This window comes from Panthera onca, chromosome C1, assembly GCF_046562875.1.
Source record: "Panthera onca isolate mPanOnc1 chromosome C1, mPanOnc1 haplotype 2, whole genome shotgun sequence".
Taxonomy (NCBI): domain Eukaryota; kingdom Metazoa; phylum Chordata; class Mammalia; order Carnivora; family Felidae; genus Panthera; species Panthera onca.
Window position 1 is genome coordinate 9,315,222 of NC_138346.1, and position 21,506 is coordinate 9,336,727.

Below are 21,506 nucleotides of genomic sequence, written 5' to 3' on the forward strand. Positions count from 1 at the left end.
GAATTCCACCCAGGTCCCTTCAGATCCATCTTTGACCATATTTTGGTAACATCAGAGGAAATATAAATAATAGAGCCAACGAGAGGGGAGGAGCCAAAATGGCGGAACAGCATGGAAGCATTTTGTGTGCCTCGTGTCCATGAAATACAGCCAGACCAACGCTAAACCATCCTACACACCTAGAAAACTGATGGAGGACTCACACAACAATCTGCACAACCTGAACCACAGAATTCAGCAGGTATGCGGCGCGCAGAGGTGAATTTGGGGAGCGAGAAGCCAAGGAGGGTAGGGAACTGCTTTTGCGGGTGGAGAGAGGACAGAGACTGGGGAGGGGGGGGGAGAATACGGGAAAAGCACCCCTCCCCAAAAGCAGCTGGAGAGAAAGTGGAAAATGGGAAACGGCCACAGGGACTAAACTAAAAAGGGAGAAAGGAGAAAGGAGAGAATTAAAATTCCATTAAGACTGTAAACAAGGGGAGCGCAAACGTTGCAACTCCACAGCACGATACCTGGCGGTGCTCTGGTGGGAAGGGCGAGTCCCCAGGAGCAGAGTGGGGTCCGGGAGGTTCTCGGGCCACACGGGGAGAAGCGGTTCCACTGCTGGAAGGGCATTTGGTAGAGACTGTTGAAGCCACCTGTTACCAGCAGACCCCAGAAAACGGCCACATTCGCTGGTGCCGGGGCAAGGTCGTTAAGGGTGAAACCTGGTGCCAGAAGTGTGTGGTGCTTTTCCATAATCCCTGAAAAGCTGCTGCTACGCTATCTCGCGAATTTTTTCTGGGGCGGGCTGGCACCTGGCCGCAGTCTCGGGGCACCGGCGGCAGCAGCAGGGTCCCGCAAGCGTTCCTGGGCGCAGCTGACATTCGGCCATTGCTCATTCGGCCGGTGCTCGGTGAGGCCCTCCCGCAGAGGGGCGGGACGGGTCAAAGCCGCGGTCCTTCGGAAGTAAGGGGTCGGGGAAAACAGCCGCGTCTGAGACAGGGCTCGGGAGAGAGGTGCTGCCTGGGACTAGGTCACGGACAGTGAAGAAGCCGGGAGTGGACGAAAGCTGAAGACAGAGGATGGTTGAGCGATTGCTGATCGCAGAGAAAAGTTCGCATACTAGAGACTGAGGAGCTGGGAGACGCCATTTTCAGCCCCCCGCGCATGCGCATACGCACCTAAGAGCGCCGCAACCCTCCACCCCAGTAGGGTAGCAGCGCCATCTAGTGGAGAACGGAGCCAATACACTGAGCCCCACCCAGTTGGGTCAACCTCGCTCTTCAAGAACACAAGTCTCACCGCCGGCTTAGTTTATGGACTATAAAACGCTGCATAGTCTGGCTTCTAGGGGAAAACGAAGTAATTTCAGTCCTATTTCAATCTGTTAGGTCCATCTATTCAATTTTCTTTCTTTCTTTTTTTTCTCTTTTACACTACTTTTCTTTGTCTTGAATACAAAAAGAGAAAAAAATTCATTTTTATTTTCAATTGTTATTAAAAATATTTTTCTTTAATTTTTTTACTATTTTTTTACTTTTGTGTAAATTTTTTCAAATTCCATCTTACTTCCATCATTTTATTTTAGTTTACTTCAGTGTATTCACCTTTTCAAATTTTCAAATGATTTTTTTTCTTTTTTCTTTCTTTTCTCTCTTTTTCGTTTCTTTTCTTTTTCTTGAATGCAGAAAGAGAAAAACTTCATTTTTACTTTCAATTTCCATTAAAAATATTTTTCCTTAATTTTTTTACTGTATTTTTTGCTTTGATGTAATTTTTTTCAAATTCCATTTTACTTCCATCATTTTATTTTAGTCTACTACAGTGTATTCACTTTTTCAAATTTTCAAATGATTTCTTTTTTTCTATTTTTTCCCTTTTTCATATCTTTTTTCTTGAATACAGAAAGAGAAAAAAATCATTTTTATTTTTAATTTTTATTAAAAATATTTTTAATTTTTTCTACTATATTTTTACTTTTGTGTAAATTTTTTCAAATTCTATTTCACTCCCATCATCTAATTTTAGTCTACTTCAGTGTATTCATTTTTTTCAAATTCTCAAAGATTTCCTTTTTTTCCCCCCTTTTTTTCTCTAATCTGTCAAACCACTTTCAACACCCAGACCAAAACACACCTAGGATCTAGCATCATTTATTAGATTTGTGTGTGTGTGTGTGTGTGTGTGTGTGTGTGTTTTAATTTTAATATTTTTTAATTTCTAATATTTTAAATTTTAATTTTTCTACATTATTAATTCCTTTTATCCCTTCAAAATGACAAAACGAAGGAATTCACCACAAAAGAAAGAGCACGAAGAAATGACAGCCAGGGATTTACCAACACAGATACAAGCAAGATGTCTGAACCAGAATTTAAAATCATGATAATAAGAATACTAGCTGGAGTCGAAAATAGATTAGAATCCCTTTCTGCAGAGATAAAAGAAGTAAAAAATAGTCAGAAGGAAATTAAAAATGTTATAACTGAGCTGCAATATGGATGGATGCAGTGGCAGCAAGAATGGATAAGGCAGAACAGAGAATCAGCGATATAGAGGACAAACCTATAGAGAATAATGAAGCAGAAAAAAAGAGGGAGATTAAGGCAAAAGAGCACGATTTAAGAATTAGAGAAATCAGTGACTTGTTAAAAAGGAATAACATCAGAATCATAGGGATCCCAGAAGAGGAAGAGAGAGAAATAGGGGTAGAAGGTTATGTGAGCAAATCACAGCAGAAAACTTTCCTAACCTGGGGAAAGACAGACATCAAAATCCAGGAAGCACAGAGGACCCCCATTAGATTCAACAAAAACCGACCATCAACAAGGCATATCATAGTCAAATTCACAAAATACTCAGGCAAGGAGAGAATCATGAAAGTGGCAAGGGAAAAAAAGTCCCTAACCTACAAGGGAAGACAGATCAGGTTTGCAACAGACCTATCCACAGAACCTTGGCAGGCCAGAAAGGAGTGGCAGGATATATTCAGTGTGCTAAATCAGAAAAATATGCTGCCAAGAATTCTTTATCCAGCAAGGTTGTCATTCAAAATAGGAGAGATAAAAAGTTTCCCAGACAAACAAAAATTAAAGGAGTTTGTGACCACTAAACCAGCCCTGCAAGAAGTTTTAAGGGGGACTCTCTGAGGGGAGAAAAGATGACTATCAAAAGCAACAAAGATTAGAAAGGACCCACAAACATATGGCCAACTAATCTTTGACAAAGCAGGAAAGAATATCCAATGGAATGAAGACAAAGCAGGAAAGAATACCCAATGGAATAAAGACAGTTTCTTCAGCAAATGTTGCTGGGAAAACTGGACAGCAGCATGAAGAAGAATGAACCTGAATCACTTTCTTACACCATACACAAAAATAAACTCAAAATGGATGAAAGACCTAAATGTAAGACAGGAAGCTGTCAAAATCCTCGAGAAGAAAGCAGGCGAAAACCTCTTTGATCTTGGCCACAGCAACTTCTTATTCAACATGTCTCCAGAGGCAAGGGAAACAAAAGCAAAAATGAACTACTGGGACCTCATCAAAATAAAAAGCTTCTACACAGTGAAGGAAACAATCAGCAAAACTAAAAGGCAACCAACGGTATGGGAGAAGATATTTACAAATGACATATCAGATAAAGGGTTGGTATCCAAAATCTATAAAGTACTTATCAAACTCAACACCCAAAAAACAAATAATCCAGTGAAGAAAGGGGCAAAAGACATGAATAGACACTTCTCCAAAGAAGACATCCAGATGGCCAACTGACACATGAAAAAATGCTCAACATCACTCATTATCAGCGAAATACAAGTCAAAACCACAATAAGATATCACCTGACACCTGTCAGCATGGCTAACATTAACAACTCAGGCAACAACAGATGTTGGTGAGGATGCAGAGACAGAGGATCTCTTTTGCATTGTTGGTGGGAATGCAAACTGGTGCAGCCACTCTGGAAAACAGTATGGAGGTTCCTCAAAAACTTAAAAATAGAACTACCCTATGACCCAGCAATTGCACTACTAGGTATTTATCCAAGGGATACAGGTATGCTGTTTTGAAGGGACACATGCACCCCAACGTTTACAGCAGCACTACCAATAATAGCTGAAGTATGGAAAGAGCCCAAATGTCCATCGGTGGATGAATGGATGAAGAAAATGTGGTATATATATACAATGGAGTATTACTTGGCAACCAAAAAGAATGAAATCTTGCCATTTGCAACTACATGGATGGAACTGGAGGGTATTATGCTAAGTGAAATTAGTCAGTCAGAGAAAGACAAAACTCATATGACTTCATTCATATGAGGACTTTAAAAGACAAAACAGATGAACATAAGGGAAGGGAAACAAAAATAATATAAAAACAGGGAGTTGGACAAAACAGAAGAGACTCATAAATATGGAGAACAAACTGAGGGTTACGGGAGGGGTTGTGGGAGGGGGGATGGGCTAAATGGGTAAGGGGCACTAAGGAATCTACTCCTGAAATCATTGTTGCACTATATGCTAACTAATTTGGATGTCAATTTAAAAAAATAAAAAATGAAATATAAAAAAAAGAAGAAAAAAAGAAAAGGAAAAAAAAAGAGTTTAGTTACATTATAACCCAAACAGATTGGGTGTATTTATGAGCTAAAGCATCTATGGAATGTACCTTATTTATAAGTTAGGATGTTTGGCAAATAAATGAAGTTATTACTATTAAAAAATAATAATAATAGAGCCAACGAAGCAAGGCTTTAGAGTAAGTGTATTTAATACTCTCACAGCTTATGAGGTAATATTGCTTCTATAATAAAATTAACCAAAGCAAAATAAGTCCGTCAGAGGAAGACAGATATCATAGATTTCACTCATATGTGGGATTTGAGAGATGCAACAGATGAACATAGAGGAAGGGAAGGAAAAATAAGATAAAAACACAGAGGGAGGCAATCCATAAGAGACTCTTAAATACAGAGAACAAACTGAGGGCTGTTGGAGGGGAGGTGGATGAGGGATGGGTTAAATGGGTGCTGGGCACTAAGGAGGGCACATGTTGGAATGAGCACTGGGTATCATATGTAAGAGATGAATCGCTGGGTTCTACTGAAGCCAAGACTACATTGTAAGCTAACTTGAATTTAAAAAAAAATTGAGTTTTCTAATTTAAAAATAAAGGTAGGGAAAACAATGAAATATTTAGCAATAAATTTAGCAAACTAAAAGCAATTTTATATGCTAAAAACTACAAAACATTGGTAAGAAAAATTAAGATTCGAAATAAATAGAAAAATTCCATGCTCATGGATTGGAAAACTCAGTATTTTTAAGATAGCAATTCTCCCCTCATTGATCTATAGATTCAGTGAAAGTCTTAGCAAAATTCCAGAAAGAGCTTTTGTAGAAAATCCTTTCTGATTTTAAGACTTATTATGAAGTTAACAGTAATCAAGACAGTTACAATACTGGCATAGAAATAGATACATAGATCAATGGAATACATTGAGAGTGAAAAAATAAACCTTTATATTATTGGTCAATCGATTTTCAAAGTGCCAAGGCAATTCAATGAGAAAAGAGTCTTTTCAACAAATGATGCTAGGACATTTAAATACCCACATACAGAATGATTAATTTATACCCTTACCTCATACCATAGACAAAAATCAACTCAAAAGGGATCCTAGATCTAAATATAAGAGCAGGACCAAATTTGGGGTCATGCATCCTACATATTCACACAAGGCCTTGTGCTTGGTTTAATGCCCTGCTTTCACTGTTATGAAATTCATGATGATTTTTGAACAAGGGTCCCCCCCTACGCTCATTTTTCACTGGGTCCCACAGATTATATAGCATCCTGTGTACAAGAAAACATGATAAATAGATAGAAAATATTTGGAAAACAGTGTGGAGGTTCCTCAAAGAATTAAAAATAGAGCTCTCCTATAACCCTGGAATAGCACTACTAGGAATTTATCCAAGGGATACAGGAGTGCTGATGCATAGGGGCACATGTACCCCAATGTTTATAGCAGTGCTTCCAACAATAGCCAAATTAAGGAAAGAGCCTAAATATCCATCAACTGATGAATGGATAAAGAAGATGTGGTCTATATATTCAATGGAATACTACTTGGCAATGAGAAAGAATGAAATCATGCCAGTTGCAGCAGTGTGGATAGAACTGGAAGGTACTATGCTGAGTGAAATAAGTCAGTCAGAGAAGGACAGATATCGTGTGTTCTCATTCATATGTGGATCTTGAGAAACTTAACAGAAGACCATGGGGAAAGGAAGGGGAAAAAAACGGATACAAACAGAGAAGGAGGGAGGCAAACCACAAGAGACTATTAAATACAGAGAACAAACTAAGGGTGGATGGGGGAGTGGGGGAAAGGGAAATTGGGTGATGGGCATTGAGTAGGGCATGTGTTGGGACAAGCACTGGGTGTTGTATGTAAGCCAATTTGACAATAAATTATAGTCATAAAAATTTTTTTTAATCTACAATAAAAGTAAAAAAAAAAAAGAAAATATATGTGATTTGGGGTTAGACAAAAAGGAAGCTACAACAACAAAAGCATGATCCATAAAAGAATAAACTGATAAATTGGAATTCATCAAAATTTAAATCCTTTGTTTCAAAAGACACCATTAAGAAAATAAAAGACTAGTCCTAGATTGTGAGAAAATATTAGCCAATCATATTTCTAATGAATGATTTGTATACAGATATGTAAAGAATTCTTACAACTCAATAATTAGACAACCCAATTAAAACCAATCTTTTAATTGGATTGTCTAATTATTTTATTATATACATATATATAAATAAATATATATATATATAATATGTATATTATATATATAATATATATAATATGTATATAATATATATTATATATTGTATATTATATATAGAGAGAAAGAGAAGAATATATATATATTTTGAAGAAATAGCTATTAAAATAGTATATATATATTATATATAAAAATATAATATATATTATATATTAAAATATAATATATATAATATATAATATATTTTTATATATAATATATATTTATATATATTATATTATATATATTTAATATATTTATATATATTTTTATATATATTTATATATTTTAAATTATATATTTATATATATAGCTATTAAAATAATATATATTTATATATATAATACAATATATATTATTTAAAATATATATTATATATTATATATATATTATATATAAAAATATATATAATATATATATAATTATATAATATATATAATATATATATTATAACAAGATTATATAATATATATATCTTATATATATATAATTATATATATATATATCTTATATATATATTAATTATATATATATATTATATATATATAATTTATATATATATAACAAGATATCCAACATCATTAGTCATTAGGGGAAAAGCAAATTAAAACCAAAATGAGATACCAGTGCATACTTACTGACTTGGCTATAATCAAAGACATAATTAGCAAGATTGTGGAAAAATGGGAACCCTTATACACTGCTCATGGGAAAGCATAATGTTACCATATGACCCAATAATTCCCCTCCTAGATATCAACCTAGAAATGAAAACATGTTCACACAAATATGCAAATATTCATGGCAGCATTTCCATAATAGTCAAAAAATGGAAACATTCCAATTGTCCATTAACAGGTAAATGGATAAATAAAATGTGGTAGATCCATCCAGTATGTATTACTCAGCAATAACAAAGAATGAAATACTAATCATGCTACAACATGAATGAACTTCAAAATATTATGCTCAGTACAGGGCGCCTGGGTGGCTCAGTCGGTTGAGCGTCCGACTTCGGCTCAGGTCATGATCTCGCAGTCTGTGAGTTCAAGCCCCGCGTCGGGCTCTGTGCTGACAGCTCAGAGCCTGGAGCCTGCTTCCGATTCTGTGTCTCCCTCTCTCTCTGCCCCTCCCCTGCTCATGCTCTGTCTCTCTTTGTGTGTCAAAAATAAATAAACATAAAAAACATTTTTTAAAAATATGCTCAGTAGAAGCCAGATGTGCAAGACCACCTACTGTATGATTCCATCTATATGAAATATCCAGAAAAAGGAAATCTACAGAGACAGAAAGTAGATTAGTAGTGACCTGGGGCTGGGGGATAGGAACAGGGACTGACTACAAATGACAAAAAAACTGCAAACTTTGTGAGGTAATGAAATGCTCTAAATTTGGATTGTGCTGATGGCTGCAGAACTCTGTAAATTTGCTAAAAGTAATTAAGTTGTACACTTAAACAGGTGAATTTTATAGTATGTAAATTATACCTCATTAAAACTGCTTTAAAAAATAAAGGTAGGCATATTAATAGCTGAATAGACTCAGTTGAAGAAAAGTTAATTAGATGTATTTTTTTCCTGGAATGTAAGAAAAAAGAAGACCTGGCAAGTGTGAAAAAAATAAGATATACTGCAAAATCTGATGTTTTGACATTCTGCCAGTGGGAATTTTAAAAGGAGAGGAGAAAGAATGAGGACACAAAATCAAATAAAAAGAGAGGGGAGGGGAATTTCAGAATGAAAGCTAGAACTCCTTTTTTAAGTTATTATTTAAATTCCAGTTAGTTAACATACATTAGTTTCAGGTATAGAATTTTGTTATTCAACACTTACATACAATACCTGGTAATCGTCAAAACAAGTGCCCTTCCCAATCCCCACCTCAGATTTAACCAATCCCCCTGCCCACTTCCTCTCTGGTAACCACCAGTTACTCCGCCCATGTTTGTTTGTTTTGTTTCTAAAATTCCACATATGAGTAAAACCATATATTTGTCTTTCTCTGTGCATTATCAACAATAGCAAAACTATGGATAGAACCCCAAATGTCCATCAACTGATGAATGGATAAGGAAGATGTGGTTTATATATACAATAGAATATTAGTCATCAAAAAGAATGAAATCTTGCCATTTGCGATGACATGGATGGAGCTAGAGTATTATGCCAAATGAAATGAATCAGTCAGAGAAAGGTAGAACCTTATATTAAAAAGGCTCATCAAGTACAGAGAATGAATATTTAAAACACATACCTAGATGTATTATGGTGAAATCTAGAACATCAAGGATAACAAACAAACCATAATGGTTACAGAAAGTAAAAGCGACTTACCTACAAGAAATGAAGATTGGATGGAAGTTGGAATTTTCCCATGCAACACCGAATTCAGGAAGACAGTGAAGAAAAATGACCAAAACTTAAGTGAACTTTAATTTTAAACGTACACAAACATTCATTCACGTATCAAAGTAAAATGAAGACATTTTCAGACTCAAACATTTCACGGAGGGCATAGGAAGAGGGATGAGGAAAAGAAAATCGAGTTCCAGTTTTTAGCTTAAAAAAAGGTACTAAATAACTCCAGGCATTGGGAGAATAATAGAAGCCTAAGTATGTTTATTAAAAATTAAATTTCAACAACAACAAAAAAGGCAATACTTCCAAAGTATCGGGGGGAAATATGGAGCAAAGGAAATGCCACCAATTCAAAAGCAGGTAAGAAAGAAGGTGAGAGAACCAGAAGAAATTCTTGTAAATATTAATAACTAAGAGAATAAGAATAAATATAAATATACTAGTGATCAAAATAAATGTTAATGGAATAAAGTGACATAAAATATGAGAATATATAGATTGGATAGGAAATAAAATTCAGCTATATATATTTTTTATTGATCTAAAATTGGCATATGATATTATATTCAGGTATACAACATAATAATTTGATATTTGTATACACTACAAAGTCACCACAATAAGCTTCATTACCACTCATCACCATGCAATTGGTCCCCTCACCCATTTTGTCCACCCCCACCCCCATCCTCTCTAAATAACCACAGATCTGTTCTCTGTACTTATGAAGGGTTTTTGTTGTTTCTTTGTTTTTTAGATTCTACATATAAGTGAAATCATATGGTATTTGTCTTTTTCTGACTTATTTCACTGAGCATAATACCCTCAAGGTCCAGCCACATTGTTACAAGTGCCAAGATTTTCTTCTTTTTTATACCTGAGGAGTATTCCATTGTGTAGTATTATATAGAGAGTAGTTATATCATATATAATGTTGCAATGAACATAGGATTGAATATATCTTTTCAAATTAGCATTTTTGTTTTCTTCAGATAAATACCCAGAAGTAGAATTGATGGGTCGTATATACGATAGCTCTATTTTTCATTTTTTGAGGAACATCCATACTGTTTTCCACACTGGCTGTACTAATTTATATTCTGATTAATTGTTCATGAAGTTTCCTTTTCTCCACATCCTCACCAACACTTGTTATTTCTTGTCTTTTTGGCAATAGCCATTCTGACAGGTGTGAGGTGATATCTCATTGTGGTTTGGATTTGCATTTCTCTGCTGATTAGTAATGTTGGGCATATTTTCATAAGTCCATTGGTCATTTTTATTTCTTTTTTGAAAAAAAAACCTGTCTATTTAGAGCCTTTGCCCGTTTTTAAATCAGACTTGGGTTTTTGCTATTGAGTTGTTTGAGTTCTTTATATATCTTATACATTAACTCCTTAGTGAACATATGATTTGCAAATATTTTCTCCCATTCAGTAGGCTGCCTTTTCATTGTTGATTGATGGTTTCTTTTGCTGTGCAGAAGCTTTTTAATTCAATGTATCCCATTTGTTTATTTTTGCTTTTGTTGCCTTTGCTTTTGAATCAAATGCAAAAATTCAACACCAAGACCAATGTCAAGGAGCTTATCACCTATGTTTTCTTCTAGGAATTTTCTGGTTTCAGGTCTTACATTCAAGTCTTTAATCCATTTGAGTTAATTTTTGTGTACGCTGTATTCTATTTATAAGGGACATAGAAAAAATAAAATGGCTCAAGAACACTGGAAATAAAGGGATTGGAAAAGACACATTAAACAAACACAAAGTAAAGAGTGCTCTGTAGCAAAACTAAAATCAAAAGCAAATGGAAGTTAGGTTGAAAAGCATTACAAAGAATGTAGAAGGTTATTTCATACTTATAAAATATACACTTCACCAGACTTCATGGTAGAAATCATTATGTGTAAGAAAATATCTTTAAAATATTGAAGGGACATGTTTTACAGCTATGTAGTGCCAGAGCTAGGGTTTGGAACACCTCTCCCCAAATTTCCTACCTACTCCCTCAGCTCCTACCCTCCATCCTGGCTGGCCTTAGATAGCACAATATTAATCACTACATTATATTACCCTTCAAACATGAAAAACCTGCAAAATCACATGCATTAGGCCACAAGAAAAATAACAACAGATTCTGAAATGGAAAACAATCTTAAGGAACACATTTTCTAAACACACGTCATAGATCAGAACAAACAACCAGGACAAAGGAACTCCTTCAATATTATCCACTGGGAAGATTTTAAAACTCTTTCCAAACAGTCCTTAGTTGAAAGAGAAAATCAGGATAGAAATTACAGATGAGTAAGAAATAAATTCTAATGAAAACATATAAAGCCACAAACATATAAGAACCACCGATATACCCAAAGTAGCAAAGAGATAAACACTCATGGCCTAAGAAACATTTTTTTAGAAAACAAGAGACACTGAAAAGTAAACTAATTTTAAATTTTTTTAAATGTTGATTTATTTTTGAGACAGAGAGACAGAGTGTGAGCGGAGGAGGGGCAGAGAGAGAGAGGGAGACACAGAATCCAAAGCAGGCTCCAGGCTCTGAGCTGTCAGAACAGAGCCCGACACGGGGCTCGGAGTCACGAACCCACGAACCGTGAGATCATGACCTGAAGTCAGACACCCAACCGACTGAGCCACCCAGGCGCCCTAATAAACTAAGTTTTAAATCATAGTATTAAGAAAAGAGATCAAGGAAATTCCACCCCCCAAGGAAATTGAAGACAAAAATGAGGAAAGAAAAAAAAATATGAAAAAAAAGAAAAGCAGAATTTAATTAAATCTCAAACAAAAAAAAATAAGAGTAATGGATCAATACAACCAAAAGATGATTCCTTGAAGAGAACAACAAAATGGAAAATTTGATCAAGAGAATGAAAGACGGGTGGCTGGGTGGCTCACTCGGTTAAGCGACTGACCTCAGCTCAGGTCATGATCTCACAGTTGGTGAATTCAAGCCCCACTTTGGGACCTATGCTGACAGCTCAGAGCCTGGAGCCTGCTTCAGATTCTGTGTCTCCCTCTCTTTGCCCCTCCCTGACTCACTCTCTCTCTCTCAAATATAAATAAACATTAAAAAAAAGAGAGAGAGACCAAAAGAAAAGACATAAATGAACAATGCTAGGAATGAGGAAAAGGATGTGTCTGCAGTTAAGGAAAAGATTAAAACTTTACGAAAGAAATCTTTATATATTAAAACTTTACAAAAGAAATCCCTGTATATTAAAACTTTACAAAAGAAATCCTTGTATAATTTTCTACCAATAAATATGACAACCTAGAAAAAAAAGCTTACTTTTTAGGAAAATATGAATCATCAAAACTGACAGTCAACATGAGAACTAAATAGAATTAAAAGTGATAGAATAAATGTATAAGGTACTTTGAGACCTACCCTATCCCTGCCTTCTCCCCACACCTACACACACAAATATCAGTTTCAGAGGCACCTGGATGGCTCATTCAGTTAAGTATCTGACTCTTGATTTCTGCTTAGGTCATGATCCCACAGTTGTGAACAGAGTCCTATGTCAGGCTTTGCTCTGGGTGTGGAGTCTGCTTAAGATTCTCCCTCTCTCCTTCTCCCTCGGCCCCTCCCCTGCTCACTCTCTCTCTCTCAAAAAATAAAAACAGTAACAAATATCAGTTTCGAACAGTTTTATGGACAATTTCCAGCAATCCTTCACAAAACAGAAAATGTCCATATTAAACAAACCATTTCAATATATTTTTTTAAATTTCAAATCACCCCAAATCATCAATAGACTACTATAGTTCTTCTATAAATGCCAGATAAATACAAAGTAAATGAAAATCCTCAATAATTAGCAAACCAAATTCAACAATACATTAAAAGATAATACACCATGTTCAAGTGGAATTTATTCCAAGGATACAAGGGTGGTTCAATATCAGGAAATTGATCTACATGATACACACATTAATAAAATAAAGGATACAGGTTATATGATCATGTCAACAGATGCAGAAAAAGTATTAGACAAAACTCAACATCCATTTATGATAAAAATTCTCAACAAAGTAGGTTTAGAGTGAACACATCTCAGCATAATAAAGGGCATAAATGACAAACCCACAGCTAACATCATGCCCAATAGGGAAAAGTTAAAAGTGTTTCCTCTAAGATCATGAACAGGACAAGGATGCCCTCCATCTTGCCACTTGTATTCAACACAGTACTGGAAGTCCTAGCTATAGCAATCAGACAAGAAAAAGAAATAAAAGGCATCCAAATCAGTAAAGAAGATGTAAAACACTCACTGTTTGCAGATGACATGATACTATATGTGAAAAAAAACTAAAAACCACCAAAAACACTATTAAATCTAATAAATACATTCAGTAAATTTTCAGGATACAAAATTAATATACAGAAATCTGTTGCATTTTCTCTACACTAATAATGAACTAACAGAAAGAGAAATTAAGAAAACAACCCCATATACAATTGCATCAAAAATAATAAAATACTCAGGAATAAACTTAACCAAGGAGGTGAAAGAACAGTACTCTGAAAACTATAAGATATTGATGAAAGAAATTGATGATGACACAAATAAATATACTATGGTCATGGATTGGAAGAATTAATGTTAAAATTTCCATGCTACCCAAAGCAATATACAGATTCAATGTAATTTTTATTAAAATACCAACAACATTTTTTTCACAGAACTAGAACAAATAACCCAAAAATTTGTATGGAACCACAAAGGATCCCACGTATCTAGAGAAATCTTGAGAAGGAAAAACAAAGCTGAAGGCATCACAATCCCAGATTTCATGATATACTACAAAGCTATGATAATCAAAACATTATGGTACTGGCACAAAAATAGACACAAAAATTGATGGAACAGAATAGAGAGCTTGAAAATAAACCCACACTTATACAGTTAAGTAAACTATGACAAAGGAGGCAAGGATAAGGGGAAAAGACAGTCTCTTCAATAAATGGTGCTGGGAAAACCGGACAGCTACGTGCAAAAGAATGACACTGGATTGCTATCTTACACCATACACAAAAATAAACCCAAAATGGCTTTAAGACCTAAATGTAAGACCTAAAACCATAAGACTCCTGAAAGAAAACATAGGTAGTAACCTCTTGGACATAAGTAGTAAACTCTTAGCAATGTATTTTTTTGGATCTCTTTAGGCAAGGGCAACAAAAGCAAAACTAAACAGCTGGGACTACATCAAACTAAAAAGGTTTTGCACAGTGAAAGACACCATTAACAAAATAAAAAGTCAGCCTACTAAAGGGGAGAAGATATTTGCAAATGATATATTCCATAAGGGGTTAGTATCCAAAACACATAAAGAACTCTTACAACTCAACATCAAAAAAGCCCCAACAATCCAATTAAAAAAATGGACAGAGGACCTGAATGGACATTTTTTCGAAGAGGACATAAAGACGGCAAACAGACATAGGAAAAGATGCTCAACATCACTCATCATTAAGGAAGAGCAAATCCAAACTACAATGGGATATCACCTCACATCTGTCAGAATGGCTGGAATCAAAAAGACAAATAACAAGTGTTGGCAAGGATGTGGAGAAAAAAAAAAAAAAAACTTGTACCCTGTTGGTGGGAATGCAAACCGGTGCAGCCATTATGTAAAAACAGTATGGAGGTTCCTCAAAAAATTAAAAATAGACATACCATATGATCCAGCAGTCTACTTCTGGGTATTTATCTGAACAAAATGAAAACAGTAATTCAAAAAGATACATGCACCCTAGGTTCATTGAAGTACTCTTTATGATCGCCAAGATGGAGAAGCAACCTGTTTCCATCAATAGATGAATGATTAAGGAACATGTGGTGTGCGTGTGTGTGTGTGTGTGTGTGTGTGTGTGTGTGTGTAATATTACTCAGCCATAAAAAAAGAAGGAAATCTTGTCATTTGCAATGGCGGGTGACTTAGAAGGTGTTATGTTAAGTAAAACAAGTCAGAGAAAGACAAATACTAAATGATTTCATTTATGTGTGGAATCTAAAAAATAAATGAATAAACAAAACAAAACAGAAACAGACTCATACATACAGGGAACAAAATGATGACTGCCAGAGAGGAGGTAAGTAGGGGAATGGGCAAAACAGGTGAAGGGGATTAAGAGGTACAAACTTCCAGTTATAAAATAAGTAAATCAAGGGATGTAAAGTACAGCACAGGGAATAGAGCCAGTAATATTATAATAATTTTGTTTGGTGACAGATGGTAACTAAACTTACTGTGGTGATCATTTCATAATGTATACACATGTTGAATCACTCTGTTGTACACCTGAAACTAATATAACATTGTATGTCAACTATCCTTTGATTAAAACAAAAAACAAACCCCAATTAACAAAAACCAAAAGACATCAACTCACAAACTCAAGGTCTGGAAACCCCAAAAGGATAAACGCAAAACAAAAACAAAAAATTAAAAAAAAAAATTTTTAAACGAAACTAGACTCGTTACAGTATACATTCTAAGAGAAAAATCTTAAAAGCATTCAGAGAAAAACTTCGTGAGTCACAACCAAACGTCAAGCAATAAACTTTGAAAACTGCCAGTTAATCAACCAATCAATCAATGACTGGAAGTTCCTGGTGTGGTGCAGGATTCAAAAACTCCAATCTTCCCCAACTCACACAAGCCATACAGATTTCTGTTGGAAAGACCGTAAAAGTTGAGAAAAGCATCTAAGAATGTTACTGAAGACATGAAACTATGTATGGTGAGGCTTCACCAGGAGGAAGTAAAGTGAAAGAAGAGACCAGAGAGGCAGGCAAGCAGAGAGCCACTTTTGACTTAGGGGCATTTGCTGATCCTAGAGAATCAGAACCTCAGGTCTGACAGCTTTAAGGGGAGAGAGGGACAGAAATGAAGTCTAGAGTCCATACAAGATGGAGGGTCCAGGGGTGCCTGGGTGGCTCAGTGCGTTAAGCGTAAGATTGTTGGTTTCGGCTCTGATCATGATCTCACAGCTCACGAGTTCAAGCCCCGCAACAGGCTCTGAGCTGACAATGTGGAGCCTGCTTGGGATTCTCTGTCTCTGCCTCTCTCTCTGCTCTTCCCCGCTCACTCTCTGTTTCTCTCTCTCAAAAACAAACAAACAAACAAACAAACAAACAAACAAAAAGATGGCGGGTCCGGCGGGAGTCCCAGCTACCACCACCACATCTTCCCAGTGAGAATTCCATGAAGGGTGCAGCTGTAGCCTGGAATAATGGCACTCCCAGAGAACCACCTGGCTTCACCCAGGTGCTCTCAGACGCTGACCCATGTTCAAGAGTTTTCAGAGACACCTGGGTTTGGCAAACAGAAACCCTTTCCAAACCTTCATTGCAGTCCTTGATTTACCTACAAATAATTTCCCCAGTACAATGCTAATACACAAAAACACCCAGCAAAGTGATCTTTGTAATCAGAAGAAAATTTATCCCTTTGTGGAAAGGGGAAAATGGTAACTTTACAATGGAGGAGGCTGGAGCCTGGCAAATGCCACCCTAATTAAATAATCAAGGTCAACTTCGCTGGTGGTAAGTCAGGTTGGCTATATCCCCAGATATGATGTGATGAGAAGGGCACTTCACTTCTGTGGTAGTCTCTCAAAAAACCCTCAACCTCAGTCTAATCATGAGAAAAACATAAAGATGAACAAAAATTTAAAAATGGTCTACAAGATGGGGCACCTGGGTGGCTCAGTCAGTTAAGCGGCCGACTTAGGCTCAGGTCACGATCTCGCAGTCTGTGAGCTCGAGCCCCGCATCAGGCTCTGTGCTGACAGCTCGGAGCCTGGAGCCTGTTTCAGATTCTGTGTCTCTCTCTCTTTGACCCTCCCCCATTCATGCTCTGTCTCTCTCTGTCTCAAAAATAAATAAACATTAAAAAAATTTTTTAAATGGTCTACAAAAAATAAAAATAAAAAAAGAACTAAAAAAATGCCCAAAACCCAGAAAACTAAAATAACTAACCAAATAAGAACAAAAACAAAACAAAAAGAAAAAAAAAAACAGCCTACAAAATGCCTGACCAGTAGTACTCTTCAAACTATTAAGATCATGAAAAACAAAGCGAGACTGAGAACTTGTCACAGACCAGATGGAATAAGTGACAGGCTGGCTAGATTAAATGTGGAGCCCTGGACTGGATCCTAAAAACAGAATATGTGCGTTGATGGAAAATCTGTTGAAACTGAAAACAAGTCCGGGGTTTAATTCACGCTGACATTACCAATATTGGTTTTTCATTTTTGAAAAACGTAACCAGAGTCACGTAAGAGGATAATGTCGCAGGAAATAAGCCTGGGTGTGCAGAATACGGAAACTTCTGTACTGCCTTTGCGACTTTTCTGTAAGCATAAAATTATGCCAAAATTAAAAGTTTATTTAAAAAAATTGTGAGAACCAGCAGAAACAACAGAAAACAGGGCTACAACCACCTCCTATGTTGAAAATATCAGATGCCAATATAAAACATCTCTAATCTAAGTATTTTATAAAGTCTTTCCATAAAAGAAACCTACAGCAAACATCATCCATAACTGTGCAGTGATAAAAACTTTCCCTTTGAAATTAGGGTCAAGATGGAATCATTACCATCAGTACTTGTATTTGTCATGTACAAAGTACCTAGCACACACAGTAAGGCAAGAAAAAGGAGTAATACGTAGAAGGATTAGATCAGAATAAGCAGAACTGTCATTGTGTTTACATTATGTAAAACCACATATATACACACACACACACACACACATATATATATATGTCATCAGAATTCAAAAGAGTTTGGCAAAGTTTTCATTTATTTTTGTATCTTTGTTACAGGCAGCTAGACAGCCTATTTTAAATTATGTAGATTTGATATAAAGATATCAAGTATCTATGAATAAATCTAGCAGAAGTATAAGACCTCTATAGAGAGAAATATAATTTTTATTAGAAAATCTAGTTCAATTAGTAATACGCATATACCACAGTAATGAGATAGAAGACACAATATTGTAAAGGTATCAATCCTCTGCATACTGATCTATAGATTCAACGCGATCTAAATGAATTCCTGGCAAGATATTGACAAGCCAATTTGGAGACGCAAAGGGCCAAGCCACTTTGGAAGAAAGGAAGGTAAGAAGATTTACTGCCACAGATATCAAAAGTTCATCTGAAGTCGTGGTCACAATGACAACGTGGTGCGTGGGGAGTAAGAAAAGGCTCGTGCAGGCCAATGCTGGAAGAGAGAGCCCTTGAAATGGGCCCTGCATACAAGACCACTGAGTAGTGAAGACAGTGGTGTTGGCAGATCAGCAGGGGAAAAGGATAGTGTAACTCATAAAAGTTTCCTCAGGAAAAAAAAAATTTTGATAAGAATCAAATTAGAGCCTTTCAACCGTAGATCAGATGGGAAGCAATTCAGTCTCAGATAAGATGAGACATTTGGGGGGAAAAAACATTCACCCAGATCAAGTCTGTGTATAGCGGAGGTTGCGGGGCGGGGGAGGGGGGGTCCATCACGAATGACATAGGCTATAAAACCATCACAGGCCTGGGAGAAAGCAAGTAAAAACAGCACTGAAACCAAACTGCTGACAGAATCAACCTGGAAGAACAACCCAGGGGATGAAGAAAAAATCCCCAAAGCACTTACAAACTTACAATCATCCAAAAGCCTCAATCGATCAAGCAAGAGCCTGAAGATGGGATGGTGTGTGTGTGTGTGTGTGTGTGTGTGTATATGTGTATATATATATATATATATATATATATATATATATATATATAACTAAAAAACAAAATGTAGCTTACAGTGGAGCCTGCAGAGATCTAGAGACAAATTCAGATCCCTCATCTGTCCCCCCTCCAAAAAAAAACACAACCAACTTTACAAAAAATAGAAATAACAAGAAATGAAAAAGCTACTTAAAAAATAATTGTTGTGGAAGAAAAGTTTGAGACCACCATTCTGAGCAGAAAGTTAAAAAGTGAAAGAGGTGAAAATTTAGGGGGCAGATAAAAGCTGTGAAGGCTAGCATTGCTTCAGTGGAAGAATCACTTTGCCCCCAAATTGAAAAAGGAAACGTTTTGGAGATGTGAGAGAAGAAACTTCCTGTGCAATGAAGACAGAGTTGAATCTGCCGTCTTAAGAACACAAGAACTGTGGTTAAAGAGTGGAATTCATCAGTAATTTTTGGTTCACTTTAATTATTTATAACAACGAGGGTGCATCTAGCTCATAAAATCAATACTATAATAAGTCTATATTGTACATTGTCAGCTTTAACAAGATAAAGTCACCATAAACAGAGTTCAAAGACAAGGAGAGTATATACCTTTCAGAATATTTAGCAAACTCTCCCTTTTCATCAAAGAAAGGACAGTCATGTCAACTGAATAACATCGGCCATAAATAAAGCAGCAATTCACAAAAGAGGCAGATGGCCAATAAACATGAAAAACTGTCCAACCTCCCCCTGTAACTGGGAAAATGCACATTAAAAGAAGGTGCAGCTCCTTATCCAGCACCTTTGCAAAGGTTGGGCATGGGGAGATGGTTTATCTCATTTGATGTTGTTAAGAGAACATATCGGGTCAGCTACTTAGAAAGGCAATTTGGCAGGATCTATAGACAAGTAAATATTAGTAACCTCTGCCTCCACGATTCCACGTTTTGGGTTGTTGACACAAGACAGATACTCATAAGCGTGCAAAAATATAAGGAAATAGATTATTCTTATCATAGCTTGTTGGTAAAGTGAACAATCAAATATGACCTAAATTGTCCATCAATGGGGAGTGGGGGAGGATTTAAAAATTATGGCATATCGATTCTATGGGATAGCAATGGCTATTACAATAGCTCTTAAAAAGAATGAAGTATGGAGCACCTGGGTGGCTCAGTCGGTTGGGCATCCGACTTCAGCTCAGGTCATGATCTCACAGTCCAGGAGTTCGAGCCCTGTGCGGACAGCTCAGAGCCTGGAGCCTGCTTCGGATTCTGTGTCTCCCTCTCTCTCTGCCCCTCCCCTGCTCATGCTCTCTCTCTTTCTGTCTCAAAAATAAATTTAAAAAAAAAAAAAACATTTTTAAAAAAGAATGAAGTAGATCTATATGATTATTAAGGTGATCTCTAGGATCTTCACTCTTAAAATAAGAGAAAATGAAAAATGCAAAACAGCATATACAATATAATCCCATTTATTAAAAACACAAAGCACAGAGTGCATATATAGGAAAATAAGCTATACATGGAAATACGTAGAAAACGATCTGAAAGGCTGTGCCTGAAACACTTAATAGGACACAGATTAGAAGCTGCATTGGGGTAGGCAGTAAACAGGAATTTTTCCCTCTACATACCTTCATTTGGCATAAAATTTTATGAACAAGAATGTATAATGTATTCCTTTTGTATTGAACAATACATTAACTAAAAATATTAAGTAATATCATTTCTGACGCAATGCTAGAGAGTAAGATAGGATTTCTACCTCCCTCCTCACCGCCTTTTTCTTTTTCTTTTTGTTTGTTTGTCTGAGGCATAACCCATTCCAGAACAGAAAATCAAAGTAAAGACAAAAATACTGAGCCTGCACTACTCTTTGGCGGTCTGGGCCTTTCTCTTCCCTTTTACTTCCTTTGGTCATGATGATGAGGAAGAAACCCCCCCAGCCAGAGACAGGAATGGCGCAGGCGCTGACAGAAGCCTGTTCACAGGACAGGTGTGAGACCGTAGCACCCAGTGTTTGAACCTGTCAGATGTTTCCCCTGAACTTTATGTTTTCTCAACTGCCTTCTTTGAAATGGCTCGTGAAAGTAGGGGACGCCTGAGGGAAACGAGAAAGTTCAGAGGTCATGAACAAAAAACAAATCCCTGTCCTAAAACCCTGGGACTTCAGACGGGCCTCTGTCTGAGCAGCATGACAAAACAGGAAAGTCATGTGTGCAGATGAAAACCTGATTTCCTCATTGCCTAGTCCTCTACTTTATTTACGTTGCTAGTGAGCTTTCTTGGAAACTAGGTAAAGTAGAGATTTAGGTTAGTGTCTTTAGAAGGACACCGGAGCAAACAGGCCATGGCCAGAGAGAGAGAGGTTCAAAGGGGGGGAGACGAAGACTAACCTGGTGCTGAGGTCGCTGCCCCCATCAGCCATCTTTCCACTCTGGGCCCCGCCTGGGCCCCGCCTGGGCCTCAAGTGTGGCCTCCGAACCCTCCAGTTGGTGTGGCCTGGGTCAGGGTAGCTGCTGAGCCCAGAGCAGGAAGTTTGTGAATTGACTCACGCAGAGGCA

The 21,506-nt window shown here is 36.6% G+C and overlaps 1 protein-coding gene across 6 annotated transcripts in view; it reads right to left on the bottom strand.

Moving 5' to 3' along the window:
• The window catches only part of SP100 (SP100 nuclear antigen), a 99,678-nt gene extending 78,198 nt beyond the window's left edge, over positions 1-21,480 (bottom strand). For 5 of the 6 annotated variants that reach the window (XM_060624063.3, XM_060624062.3, XM_060624059.3 and 2 more), the window contains exon 1: positions 21,339-21,480. In XM_060624063.3, the coding sequence (XP_060480046.2) occupies positions 21,339-21,370 (32 nt within the window). In that variant the 5' untranslated portion in view covers positions 21,371-21,480. The remainder of the gene's footprint in view (positions 1-21,338) is intronic. The other variant, XM_060624064.3, reaches the window with a different exon arrangement.
• Positions 21,481-21,506: the final 26 nt, after the last annotated feature.